At 32.2% G+C, this 13,228-nt stretch overlaps 2 protein-coding genes across 2 annotated transcripts; both read right to left on the reverse strand.

Moving 5' to 3' along the window:
• Positions 1-2,039: 2,039 nt before the first annotated feature.
• LOC145749840 (zinc finger BED domain-containing protein 4-like) lies at positions 2,040-4,341 on the reverse strand. Its single transcript, XM_082565707.1, has 2 exons — positions 4,123-4,341; positions 2,040-3,916 (listed from the first exon to the last, which is right to left on the reverse strand). The coding sequence occupies exons 1-2, from the start codon at positions 4,270-4,272 to the stop codon at positions 2,360-2,362; spliced, it is 1,707 nt and encodes a 568-aa protein (XP_082421833.1). The 5' UTR covers positions 4,273-4,341; the 3' UTR covers positions 2,040-2,359.
• Positions 4,342-7,014: 2,673 nt separating this feature from the next.
• LOC145749839 (actin-related protein 8-like) lies at positions 7,015-13,228 on the reverse strand. Its single transcript, XM_082565706.1, has 12 exons — positions 13,103-13,228; positions 12,420-12,593; positions 11,795-11,980; positions 11,184-11,356; positions 10,909-11,011; positions 10,224-10,339; positions 9,873-10,002; positions 9,334-9,453; positions 8,623-8,760; positions 8,382-8,473; positions 7,865-8,132; positions 7,015-7,449 (listed from the first exon to the last, which is right to left on the reverse strand). The coding sequence occupies exons 1-12, from the start codon at positions 13,193-13,195 to the stop codon at positions 7,306-7,308; spliced, it is 1,737 nt and encodes a 578-aa protein (XP_082421832.1). The 5' UTR covers positions 13,196-13,228; the 3' UTR covers positions 7,015-7,305.

Here is a 13,228-nt window from a genome sequence, read left to right on the forward strand (position 1 = left end):
CGTTTGTTTTAAAAACAAATAGGCAATTTGTTCTACTGAACGGACGCCACCAAATAAACATGGATTTAGACAATCCTAAAACTCATGGTTTATTTTCGGAAGAACTTAACCAGAATTTTATATTCTTGTAACCAACCAACAACTACGAATAGTTTCTAAAATTAACAAATTTGCTACATAACCATTTAAACCTATAACTACGGGAAAGAAACAACATTTAGCTTATTAGTTTGAAAACGTGACTATAACTATCCAGTAAAATAAGGTTATTTTTACAAAGCAAATAACCAAGAAACTTAACAAAATAAGGTATCGGCTATTATTACGTTGCGAGTTTAAAAAAATATGATTTACTTTTATTTCATTAAAACCTGTTTAATTCTTACCTTTGATGTATTTAAAAAACAACAACAACCAAGTTTACCCTTTAAAAATTGTATTACAATACGCACATACAAAAGTATACACACAAATGTAATTTAAACTCATTTTTTCAAAGTATATTATTTATGAGACATACCACGTGGAAGCCATACTCTTAAAATTGACTAAAACCACCTTTGAGTTACTGTTCACCGTCAAGTAACCGTTAGTGCCAGCTTGTAGATAAAATTGTGTAAAGCCACCACCTTCAGGCGTTTGTGGATCTACTGGAATCTGTTCACCTACAATTGGATCTATAATGCTGGAGTCTATCTTCTTCAAAGTCACCTTATCAGCGTTGGCAACTAGTTTAAGTTTCCCGTTCTTTACACCGAGATAGTAAGTTGCATTTGTCGCTGCATTGGTGACGGAAAAAACAAACTCGTCGGTTGCATTAGTTGCCAATTCGTTCCAATTATGTTTTGTTGTAGTAAGATACAATGAACGATTAAGTTTAATTTCATTGTTTTTCGGCCAGCAATAATTTGAATTTGCGGCGTATTTAATTGTACACGACATGACTTTACTTAACAATATTAACCCACACCCTTTCAAACATTTATCGATTACTCTTTTTATTTTATACCTAAAACATTTGCATACTATAATTTAAAATTTTTTTTTAAATAAACTATATCCCTTACTACATGGAACGGAATTTTTTATCGTTTAACAAAGTATTACACCACTCTTGAACAATAGCGTTACACCACTCTTGAACAATAACTTAACGCCACATTTTTTTGGGTTATCTAGTCTAGCCTATCAATCTTAATTCATCCCCTTATAAGGCTTAGTGAATAATATGGGCTATGTAAAAAAGGAAACCAAAAAATGATAAACTGTATAGTTTGGAAATTCCAAATTACACTCAATTCCTAAGTGATCCCTAATTTAAAATAAGTGTATATTAGTATCAGACATGGGGCTGAATACATTTTTTTGCATTCGATTTTTTTAAGAATACTTTTATATTATTATTCGAATTGCCGAATGTTTTAAAGGTCACAAATAACAGGTATTCGAATTAAATTCGAATAAATTCGTTTTTGAATTCGAATTGCCGAATATTTATAAAAAAATTACGTTGGGCTATTCGAATTAAATTCGAATAAATTCGTTTTTAAATTCGAATTGCCGAATATTTTATGAAAAAGTTACGTTTGGGTATTCGAATTAAATTCGAATAAATTCGTTTTTGAATTCGAATTGCCAAATATTTATAAAAAATTTACGTTTGGGTATTCGAATTAAATTCGAATAAATTCGTTTTTGAATTCGAATTGCCGAATATTTATAAAAAATTTACGTTTGGGTATTCGAATTGAATTCGAACAAATTCGTTTTTAAATTCGAATTGTCGAATATTTTATGAAAAATTCACGTTTGGCTATTCGAATATTTTTTTGGTTACACAAATTCGAATAATTCTGTTTGAAGTATCAATTAATTTTAATGTCATTTGGCAAATGGTATTTTAAAGGTTTCGGCTGTACTAATTTGGTACAATTCTTGAACTAGGTAGATATTTAACGTTTAACCGACTTAATTAGACTGTGAAGTTCAAACTGCAAAACACAATTCAACTTCATAAATTTACAAGTTAGCCGTAATACAAAAAGAACAAATGGTTTATTAAACAAAAAGGGTCATACAAGTAACAGCATTAAAAAAAAATTAGGGTTTAATTTAATGCAATCAAATCGGGCACAGTAGACTCCATGAACAAAGTTAACACGATTAAAACATCAGTTTAGCAATGGTATTGCTTTCCGTTTATCTTAATACACATAAGTTGTTCAAATGTTTTGTCACTGAGACGACATCGCTCTGGTCTAAAAATCTTGCCTCCTGTACTGAACACTCGCTCAACGGGAGCAGAGGAAGCGGGTATTCCGAGATATATTTTAGCCATTTTTGATAAATTCCAATGGGATTATTTTCTCCAGTATTCTAAGACATTTGCGTGATTAGGCAAACATGGCTCCGTAAAATACTCTGCAATTTCTTGTTCACAAGATTTCTGAGCAAATGGTAATACATCTGGTGGCGAGTCGGGCATAAAATCAAATAACCCGATTGGAGCCAGACCCTTATTTTCAAAAACGGTGGCTTCGTCAGATGATTGAGTGGATGGGATGTTATCGGATGATTTATTTTGACTGGTAACATTGCAAGATTGTTTTACACAATGCTCATCTTTTATTGCATCTAGCTTTGATAATAGAAGTTGTCGGTATTCCACGCGTTTTTCACTTTCTGCGCACCATTTCAATTTAAATCTGGGGTCGATCATGGCTGATAAAATATACAGTGGTTGATTCAAAAAGTAATTTAATCGCGCATTTATCGAACACTTTAATTCATTAAAAATAAATGACGTAAAACGAGGGTTGATACTTCGCAAATTGGATTTCAACCCTAGTACACATGGCACAATTATGCTTGAAGAAACCGTTAGCTCTTTTTGACACATTGTTGTTGCTTCTTTGAACGGTTGCAAGATGCAACATAGCTCTTCCAACATGGTGCGATCGTGCGTTGTTAGTTTTGCGCAATCTAACGTAAATAAAACATCTTGGGGTACATTTAAAATAGATTGAATCATTGCTAACTCGGAATCCCAGCGAGTTACATCAGCTGGTTGCAGACGTCTAAAATTCTCCAAAGCTTCACAAGCAATAGTCGACCTTCTCGTAAAAGAAACAATGCTTGAAACCTTACTTATTATCTTTCTGATTTGTCCTGCTTCTTTAAGTCCATCTTTTACAACCAGTTGCAGTGTATGGGCAAAACAAGGACCATGTTTTCTAGGTAGCTTATCCTCATGGTGCGTGTCTTCCTTCTCGGAATCGTCAGTATCTGTAGAACTTTCATTACTGCTTTCGATTTCGCTGTGCACTATAAAACCAGGCAATGAAAAGGCTTTTTTCATGTTAGAAGCGTTGTCGGTTATTATGTGAGTTATCTTATGTGCTATTTCATAATGTGAGACGCATTCTTCAAATTGGTTGTTAATATTTAACCCTGTATGCCTTCCTTTAAATCGTTTGCACGCGAGCATGGACGATTTAATTTTCCATTTGTTTGTTATGTAATGTGCAGTAATGCCTAAGTAACTTCGCATTTGTCTGTTAGACCAAATATCGACGGTGACACTAATTCCTTTTGCGAGAGTCATTTCGCATCTTACTTCCCGTTCTATTACTTCACATCTACGTTGCAACAAATTTGTTGTTAAAAGTTTCCTGTTTGGAATGCGAGCGCGTGGATCTAATGTGGTTATCAGATCTTGAAATTCTAAATTTTCAACAATTGAAAGAGGTTGAAGTGAACCAGCGATAAATTCCACAATTTTGTTGTTAATTTTAACTTGCCGAGAATCCGAATTTGAATATTTTTTTCCAATACCGGAAGTAAGAAAACTGGCAATATTTGGTTGTGCAGTCATGTCATCGCTTACCGTTTCATTTAAAGCACCTGGGTGTTTGCGCTGTAACATAAATTTGAATGTCAAAATTTGGAAAATTAACACCCAAGTGCCAAAACAAAAAATTCGTTTTCAAGTTAAAAATGGCTATATTTAAAATACTTTAACAGCAATTTAAAGCAAGCACAACCACAAATACAACTTAAAATAAACTAGTTTTTAAATATAAAATTAACAGTAAGAAAAATAACATTGTGTAGTTAATAAACCTTAAGGTGTGCAAGTAAATTCGATGTAGTTGTCCCAATTGTAGATATTCTCTTTCTGCAGTATACACAAGTGGCTTGGTATTTCGTTTGACGATTATCTGGTACTTCAAAATGCGCATATACTGCAGATTTTTGGCTACTGCAAGCCATAACTTTTTAGTTTTATTTTAATCTTTTAAAAAGCCTACTAACGTTAAAGTAGCTGGAATAATAAAAAGACATGCCTGGGCAGGCCAGCATAATTCAAAAACTAAACTATTACATCACAGTGTACATTGTTTATTAATTTTTAAATTTGTGATTGCGCAATTTATATATTTTATAAATTATTATATTAAATTTATTTTCTTTGGTATAAACTAAAAACACAGCTTTTACCTTGACAATAAAAATATCTAATAATAAGCTTCCCCTGAAAAAGGCATTTTTTAAGGTCCCTTACTTTTTTTCTGCTTGAAAACTTAAATTATTTCGAATAAATTGATTCGCGAATTGTCGAATAATTTTGTTGTCATTTGCGCTTGGCCATTCGAATAGAACTCGAATTAATTTAGTTTTACATTCGAATTGTCGAATAATTTTGTTGTTATTTGCGGTTGGCCATTCGAATAGAACTCGAATGAATTTAGTTTTACATTCGAATTGTCGAATAATTTTGTTGTTATTTGCGGTTGGCCATTCGAATAGAACTCGAATTAATTTAGTTTTACATTCGAATTGTCGAATAATTTTGTTGTTATTTGCGGTTGGCTATTCGAATTAAATTCGAATTATTATAAAATTAAAAACTTGGTATTCGAATATTCGCTTAGTTTTAAAAATTGGTATTCGAATGCATTCGAATACGAATGACGAATACGAATTGCCCCATGTCTGATTAGTATACATTTCCAAGTATTTTTTGTTGCTATAAAATGATAATGGTTTAGAACCGCTGTTAGACGTTAGTTTGCCTGGAGAAAAATCGTGTGCAAGTTTTACTTTATTATCAGAAAATACTACATTACACAAAATATTTTAGCTACATAAGGAAACTTTACACATTTCTACATCAACTATATTTACGGCAAAAACACACAAAAACGTACTTTTACAGTTAAATTACACAATAACGCTAATTATTTTGTATACACCAAATTATTCCCCTTTATTTACCTATAGACTATGATAAATACAATAACTATTTGAACTTCGCGTGTCTAGGTGCTGTATCGGCAGATCTGTTCTCAAAAATTTTATTACGTCATTTCCTACAGCATCACATGGCAGTGAGTACGCATTTTTTCTCGTTCGTAAAACAAGAATTTTTGTTTCTTTTTTTTGTTTGAAAAAAAAGTGGGTTTTCATAAATTTTTTTCTGGTTAACTTGTATCAACTAACAATACCACACACCTTAAAAATTTACATGCAAAAGCTTACAAGGCATTTTAGTTAAAAACGTAAGAAATTTAAATATAGTTTCCGAAAAATTTTTGTGTTAAGAATTCACAAATTTCGAAAATACAATTTTTTTGTTTGTAACTATGAACTTTTTAGTATAAACTTTTATATTATTGTTAGTCACAATATACCCAATTTGTAACAATTGATGTAGTAGCCTATTATTTAAAAAAATAAAATTAAAAAAAAGCCTAAAGATGCAGTACTGCTTGAAATAAAACTTACTAAACAATCAAAACTTTAAAAAAATGTCTGATTACACTTCCAATGAAGCAAACAGTAGCTATACGTACGGACCTATAACAGATACACTTAGAAGCGATATTGAAGAGTCCTCAGATGAGTTATATCTACAAGGTCGCCTTGAAGAAACCTGGGACGAAGCAATTTTAAATTCGGTTCGGCGAAATGCTGACGACGCTGCTTTAAAAGATAAAATAAATACTTTCGAACAGTCACTTCAGCTGGACCGTGAACTACAGGCCGACGAAATATGCCGAGTCAAACGACGTTGCCAGCAAATTCGACAGAATTACGTTTGTCAACAACAGGCTAATCTATCACTACCCCCGCGGTTTAAACCGTTAAACGGCACTTGTGACAACCAAAGTACAAGAGATCGCCACTTTGCCTCATGCAGTAAAACAAAAAAGACATGTAAACAAGGTCCTGCTTCGAGGTTAGGCTGCGCTGCATTGCCGCTTACAAAAATAGGTTGTCAGAGAACAAGTCGCAAGGAAGAGGCACTTGAAAGACGCTGCGAACAAGACGTGCAAAGCTTCTTAAGAAAACAAGCTTGTAAAAGGGTCCAAAAGGAATCTAACTTAACGCGCGTTTGTGCCTTCAACCCGCCTTTGCAGGAATGTCCCACAAAGATTCGAATTCCAGCCTCAAATCAAAGTTTGTTGTCTTCGGACGACCGCGTTATCACTCAGTGCGACCAATCCATTCGAAGCAACTCAGGTCTAAACGAGTGTCCAAACGAGAAGTTAAAAGCCTTACAAATGTATGCTCGTCAGCAGCTAGAAAAAATTGAACAACGAGCTCGGGAGTTTGAAGCATGTAACGACAGCGTTAATAACCTACCATGCCAAAAATAAGCCTTAAGCCCCTTTTTACGTGAGAAAAATTTACAACCCCTGTGATAGCGCGTTGGGTTAATAAAAAAATGCCTGATTTTAAATAAATCAAATCACGTTTACAAATGCACCATTTAAAATGTTTTACCTGAACAATTTTGCTGATAATAGGATATAAATTCTAAAACCAAATATTAAGTAATATAACTTTAGTCTATTTTTTGTAAACCTTATTATTAAAGAATATAATAATCATGTTTCTATAGTACATAGTTCAACAAAATCTACAATATACTGGCAGCGTGGTGTAGTGGTAAGAACACTTGCTACACCACACATAAGGTTGTGGGTTCAATCCCCACTGCTCTCTTGCTGTAGCGCCCTTGAGTAAGGTGCTATAAACGGTATTAACTCCTGCTGAGTCGGCACTTAATCAGCAGCATAATTATCGGGCAATTATAATCTATAATAATATCCCAAACTGCCACAGGCAACTCGAGACTGGGTCGGAGTAACTGACGTTATTCTATGTTTAAGTCGAGCATTCGACTTTCCCACATCGAGGATAAAGATACATGAAAAAAAATATTTTGCAACTAAATCTGTAACTCCAAAAAAAACTCATAATCATTACTGGAATTTTTATTAAAAACATTCTGGTGAATTACCAGATAAAAGGACACTTTTCTCTTAAAATTCGAACCCCATAATTGACCCATTCTTGTTTAGTTATCCACAGTTCTTCAGCATTATTAAGACATGATAACACTGCTCCGCCTTTCCAAGCAATAATAGATGGATCTAGATTCTTCAATAAAATAAAAACTTAATTTATTAATCTGTTTTTTCAATACAGGGGTAAACCTACTGCCACATTACATACAAATAGTGTTTAAAATACCCTTAATACTTTGATATTTTTTGTGGATTTTTTAAATATTTATCCTCTAATTGGTTTGAAGCACAAAAAAGTATTGAAAACGCCATGTAAAAAGTGTTACTTTAGTGACTGGCACTAATGTTTTTGGAATATATTGTATATAGTAACATTAGTTACCCCGACCCAGTTTCGAGTTGCCTGTGGCAGTTTGGGATATTATAGTTTATAGCACCTTTTTTAAAAGCATGAGAGCAGTGGGGATTGAACCCATGACCTCATATGGTGTAGCAAGTGTTCTCACTATTTAGTCATCTATAACATATTAAAAAAAATCAAAAATTACCTTTGGTTTGTTAATGATCTCAACTTGGTCACCAAATGTATGACTATCATTCTCTCGCAAGCCAGCCTTTATCCTTGTTTTTAAAACGTTTTCTATGCCACTAAAATTTGCCAGCCCTCCCCCAACCAATAGAATGCAACTGTAAAGTCTTTTTCTTACTTCATGATCAATGGAAATGTTTTCAAAAGTGTTTTCGATGCTCCAGATTATGGCTTGATCCAAACATAAAAGATTTTTCAAGTTGTGTAAGGCAAGTTGCTGGTCATCTCTAGTTAAAAAAATATAGTTGGCTGTTCAGTTTATTATATTGGCACCGAATTTAATATACAGGCAACTTGAGATTTAAGTATTTTGTAGTACCATGAAAGTCATCAAAGACAAAATATGGGATGGTGCAACAAAATTTCCCCTTACGTTAGGCTGTAGGATTTTCAATTAAATCTTTTTCAATTTGAGAATAAAAAATTATATTTGAACTAAATAAAAAAATAAATTTAAGGTATTAACATATTGTAACCTGGCAGAATATTTTTTATCTTTGGGATTTGTTGTAACTAACTCTTTGTCTTCAATATTAGCTTGCTTAAATGTCTTTTTGGAATTGCCAGTCTAAAATGTTATCAATTTTGTTAACAATAATTGGGAAAAATTCCTATTTAATAAACTAACTAAATCTCAAGAGACATATGGAATAAAAAAGTATAAATCTGATGATGGTGTCAATAATTTAGCAAAAATACACCTATTCATTAACTTACCTTATCTTGTTTTGATCCAGATAAAAAAATATCGTTGAGTAGATCACCATAATCTTTACCAGTTTGTGTATAAAAATGAATGTGTTCAGATGGTTGTAACAAACCAAATAATTGTGGATAAAATACGCCTATGGGTGCCTGCAAAAAATTGCGTCAAAAAATTTAATTTCATATTTTTTTAAAACTGAGACCCGGAGATATAAAACGTCATCAATAATTTATAAATCGAGATTGGGTTGTGGTAACAAATGTTACTCTATGTTTAGGTCACGAAGTCGATCTTTCCACATCGAGGATAAATAAATAAAAAAATCAATACAGACCTTCTTAATATAAGAAGACTGATTGCATTGTGTAGTGGTAAGAACACTACAACTTACTAGTTTAGGTTCTTGCTGCAATGCCCTTAAGTATAGGACTATGGGAGTCACAAAATTCTGCCAACCCAAAACCAAACGCCAGGTAAATTATCAAACAATTAATATCAATTATATCCCAAACTGCCACACAAACCTGGAATTGAGTTAAGCAACTAACGTTACTACATAGTTAAGTGTTAAGCTGACCTTACCGCAAATAATTATAATTTTAAACAAAAAAAAGCTGATTTTACTATAAACATACAAAAAAAATTTGTTACCATTTCCTAGTTATGGGTTTCATTCACCAGGCTTATTTATTGTTAAAAAAACTTAATTTATTAATCGTTACCTGAATAACTTCATCACCAAGCAAAATAGAATACAATAAAGACATCTGACCCGGTCTTCGAAGATTAAATTCTTGCAGCTCAGCACTTATACAACTTAAATCCAAGTGACAAAAAGTTTCCTAAACAAACAAAAATGCATAAACTAACAAGATAAAATGCTAAAATAAAAAAAAAGGTTTAAGTAAGTTATTGTGCATGTATAGAAAGTGTATAGCTTATAGCTTAATTTGTGTGAATATTTTTTACATAAAAAGTTAAAAAAAATCAATTTTCTGGTAATTGTATAGTTCATTAGTTGTATAATTTTTGGTACTAGGAGTGACATATAAAAATATAAAATGTTTAATATGCGTTTTGTAAATCTTTCAGACTCCATAAAATGCTATTACATTAAAATCAAAATGCCCAATACAAAAGAAATAGGCATTATGCATTTTAATTTTATACAAACTTACATTGATTTACATGAAACTTTGCTAAGTTAATTTAAATGTTGTAGCATTTCAAAGAGAACCAAACCATTTACAAAAATTTAAACCTTAAGCTCTTCCAAAAGTAAAGCATCCATTCTATCCTGGATATTGCAGGAGCGATAAGGAAAATTATTTTGTTGCAACAACCATGCAAAAGCGTGTGTGATATTTCTTCCACCATAATCCAGACAAATCCTAAAAATAAATAAAAAAATCAAGAAAATAGAAAATAAAACCTAAAAAAATCATAATGAAACGAGGACTGACAACTAGAATAAAAAAGAAGCAGATTTTAAAACTTTTTTTTAATTTTTTTTTAGCATTTTTTTAGTTACAAATTAAAATTGAAAGATTTTTTTACAAAAAAAAATTTAAAAATCCTTTGATGATTTATAAAATTGAAAAGTTATATTTACTGTGTATTTTGGTGGGAGATTCCATCTTCTACAACACAAACAGATGTTTTATGATGACCAACATCTACAACACATGCATTCGCGATGCCGCAACCATAAGTCGCACAAACAGATTCCTGCAAAAAATAACAAGCCTTAATGTAGAAAAGCTTTTTTACAGTTTAAACAAACTTTTACTATCCTGAACAGCTTGAATTAACACCGTTTTTTGTATATATCTTTATCCTCGATGTGGGAAAGTCAAATGCGTGACTTAAACATAGAGTAACATCAGTTACTTCGACCCAGTCTCGAGTTTCCTGTGGCAGTTTGGGATATTATAGATTATAATTGCCCGGTAATTATGCTGATAATTTAGTGCTGACTCAGCAGGAGTTCACACTGTTTATAGCGCTTTACTCAAAGGCGCTCGAGAGCAGTAGGGATTGAGCATGAGAGCAGTAGGGATTGAACCCACGACCTCATGGTGGTGTAGCAAGTGTTCTTACCAATACACCACACTGCCGGATTTAAATACTATTGCCCGATTACTAAAATTTTGATTGGTTGTTGACCTAGCAAGAGTTAATATTGTAAGCACATTTTATAGTAAAGTATACTGTGAATAAAGGGACCTTAAATGGAAATACAATTTGCACCACAAAGCTGGTTAAAAATGTTGTATTCGAGTTTTATGCTTACCAACCTGATGAATAATTATTGAGGAAAAGTTTAAATGATTTAGAATAACATCAGTGATGTGTTTGACATGCTTTCGGTTGTAAATATCAGGAATCAATAAAATACATCTAAAACATAAAATAAGTAAAGAGTTAAAAGAAAAAAAAGTTTAATAATTAATTGTAAATGCCACCCAAAAAAAGTTTAACCATCGATTAGTATTAAAAATAGGTTGCTTAATTTACATTTTTTTATTATTATATTAAATAGTAAAAAAATAAATAGATAAAAATAACTTGCCTGTAGTCTTTAATGTCCTGTATTGGTATATGTAGAAAATTTTCTATTGCTTTTCTCCATATTGCCTCGAGATCTGCTAAAACAGCCGTCAATGACTTTTCTTTTAGGTTTAACTGGCCATTAACGATTGGCCAAAACAAATCATAGCAGTCCTTTTCATCTATATATAATGCCTAAAAAATAAACATTTAAGTCCTTGATATAGTGTCAATAGTTATGTAATTTTGCCAACCTGAAAAAAAAACACTTTGTAAAGTTTTTTTACCACATTTATTTATTCTCGATGTTGGAAGGTCAACTTTACGACCTAAACATAGAGTAACATCAGTTACCCCGACCCAGTCTCAAGTTGCCTTTGGCAGCTAGAACATTATAGAATATAATTGCTTTTGTATTCTACAAGCTGCTAATTAAGTGTTGGCTCAGCAAAAGTTATACCGTTCATAGCGCCTTACTTAAGGGCACTACAGCATGAAGGCAGTGGAGATCAAACCCAGGACCTAACCTAGTAAAGACAAGTGTTCTGACCACTACTGTATACTGCCGGATCTACATATTGCTGCCAGTTAGTAGTTAAAAATATAAAAAACAAAAAAGAAACACTTTTATACATCATCACCAATAAGATATTTTGGTAAATGGGAGGTGTCTGTCCAAGTCCAACCACAACTTTCTTGTAAATGTTCTGGTTTCTTTTTTGAGTTTTCTCTGGCAATATTCTCTTGTGTGGTTCTTCTTTTGTGGGTGTGACTAGTTATGGCTTCGGTAAGTAGTGGAATTATACTTGGGTCTACTTTCTGTAACAACATATATTATTCCATAAGACCTTTATTAAAATTAGTGTGTGAAAAATTGTGTTAATAAAATTATAACGTTGACAGAAATTCGGTTGGCAATAAAAAAATCTATTTTAAAAAGCAGATATAACAATTTTAGCACCAGCTAATTTATTTCCAGATTACATTGGCAAAATGAGATTAAGCTCATGTATAAAGTTTAACATCCAAACAACCATATGTGTAATAAAAAAGGTTTTAAATGTGAGACCATGTAATTTGATAAAATAAAAATATTAAGGACCTATTCTGCAATGTGTCGTTAAATAGTTGTTTTCACAAAATTTCAGAGTCCTATGTTTAACATACAAAAGATTTTAACTCTTAGCACCTTATGGCAGCAGTTTATTTAAAAAAATTTTAACACAAAAGTTAAAAGGGTCAAAATGAGTAATTTTACATTATCTTGTGGTAGTAGCTTCATTCTATTCGTTGGTTGACTACCAGGGTTTTTATGTCTCCATGCTATGACATGGGGAATCATTATAGGCTGATGATCAGATGCTAAACCTATGCGTAGATGGGCAGAACCAGGATGAAATATTATAGTGTGTTTGGCCTGCATTTCAACATTCTGTAGCAAAAAGGACATGTTGTAATAAAGTGAATAAAAAATGTCCTATATATTAGTTTACCGGCAGCATGGTGTAGTGGTAAGAACACTTGCTACACCACACATGAAGTCGTGAGTTCAACCCCAACTGATCTCATGCTGTAGCATCCTTGAGTAAGGCGCTATAAACGGTATGAACTCCTGCTGAGCCAGCACTTAATCAGCAGTATAATTATCAGGCAATTATAATCTATAATATCCTAAACTGCCACTGGCAACTCAAAACTGGGTCGGAGTAACTGATGTTACTCTACGTTTAAGTCGCGCATTCGACTTTCCCACATGGAGGATAAAGATATATACAAAAAAAAAGCATAGCAAACTAATAGAAATTAAAAATTTTCTTAAAGTATCCAGAAAGTTGTAATAAAATTATGAAGTGTACTAAACACCTAAGCTCAAGTTTTAAAATCAAATTATTATTTTTTGATCACACTTTTAAATATATTACATAAGAAATTATAACTTACATTATTGTTAAAGTCTTCCGCTTCAGTTTCAGATAACCTTTCATGACATAAATTTATGCCGTTTGGACTTGAAGAATCTGATTTGTTTGACATCTTGGCACAAAAATTAATTTTTAAACAAAATTC

Source organism: Corella eumyota, chromosome 4, assembly GCF_963082875.1.
Source record: "Corella eumyota chromosome 4, kaCorEumy4.1, whole genome shotgun sequence".
NCBI lineage: Eukaryota > Metazoa > Chordata > Ascidiacea > Phlebobranchia > Corellidae > Corella > Corella eumyota.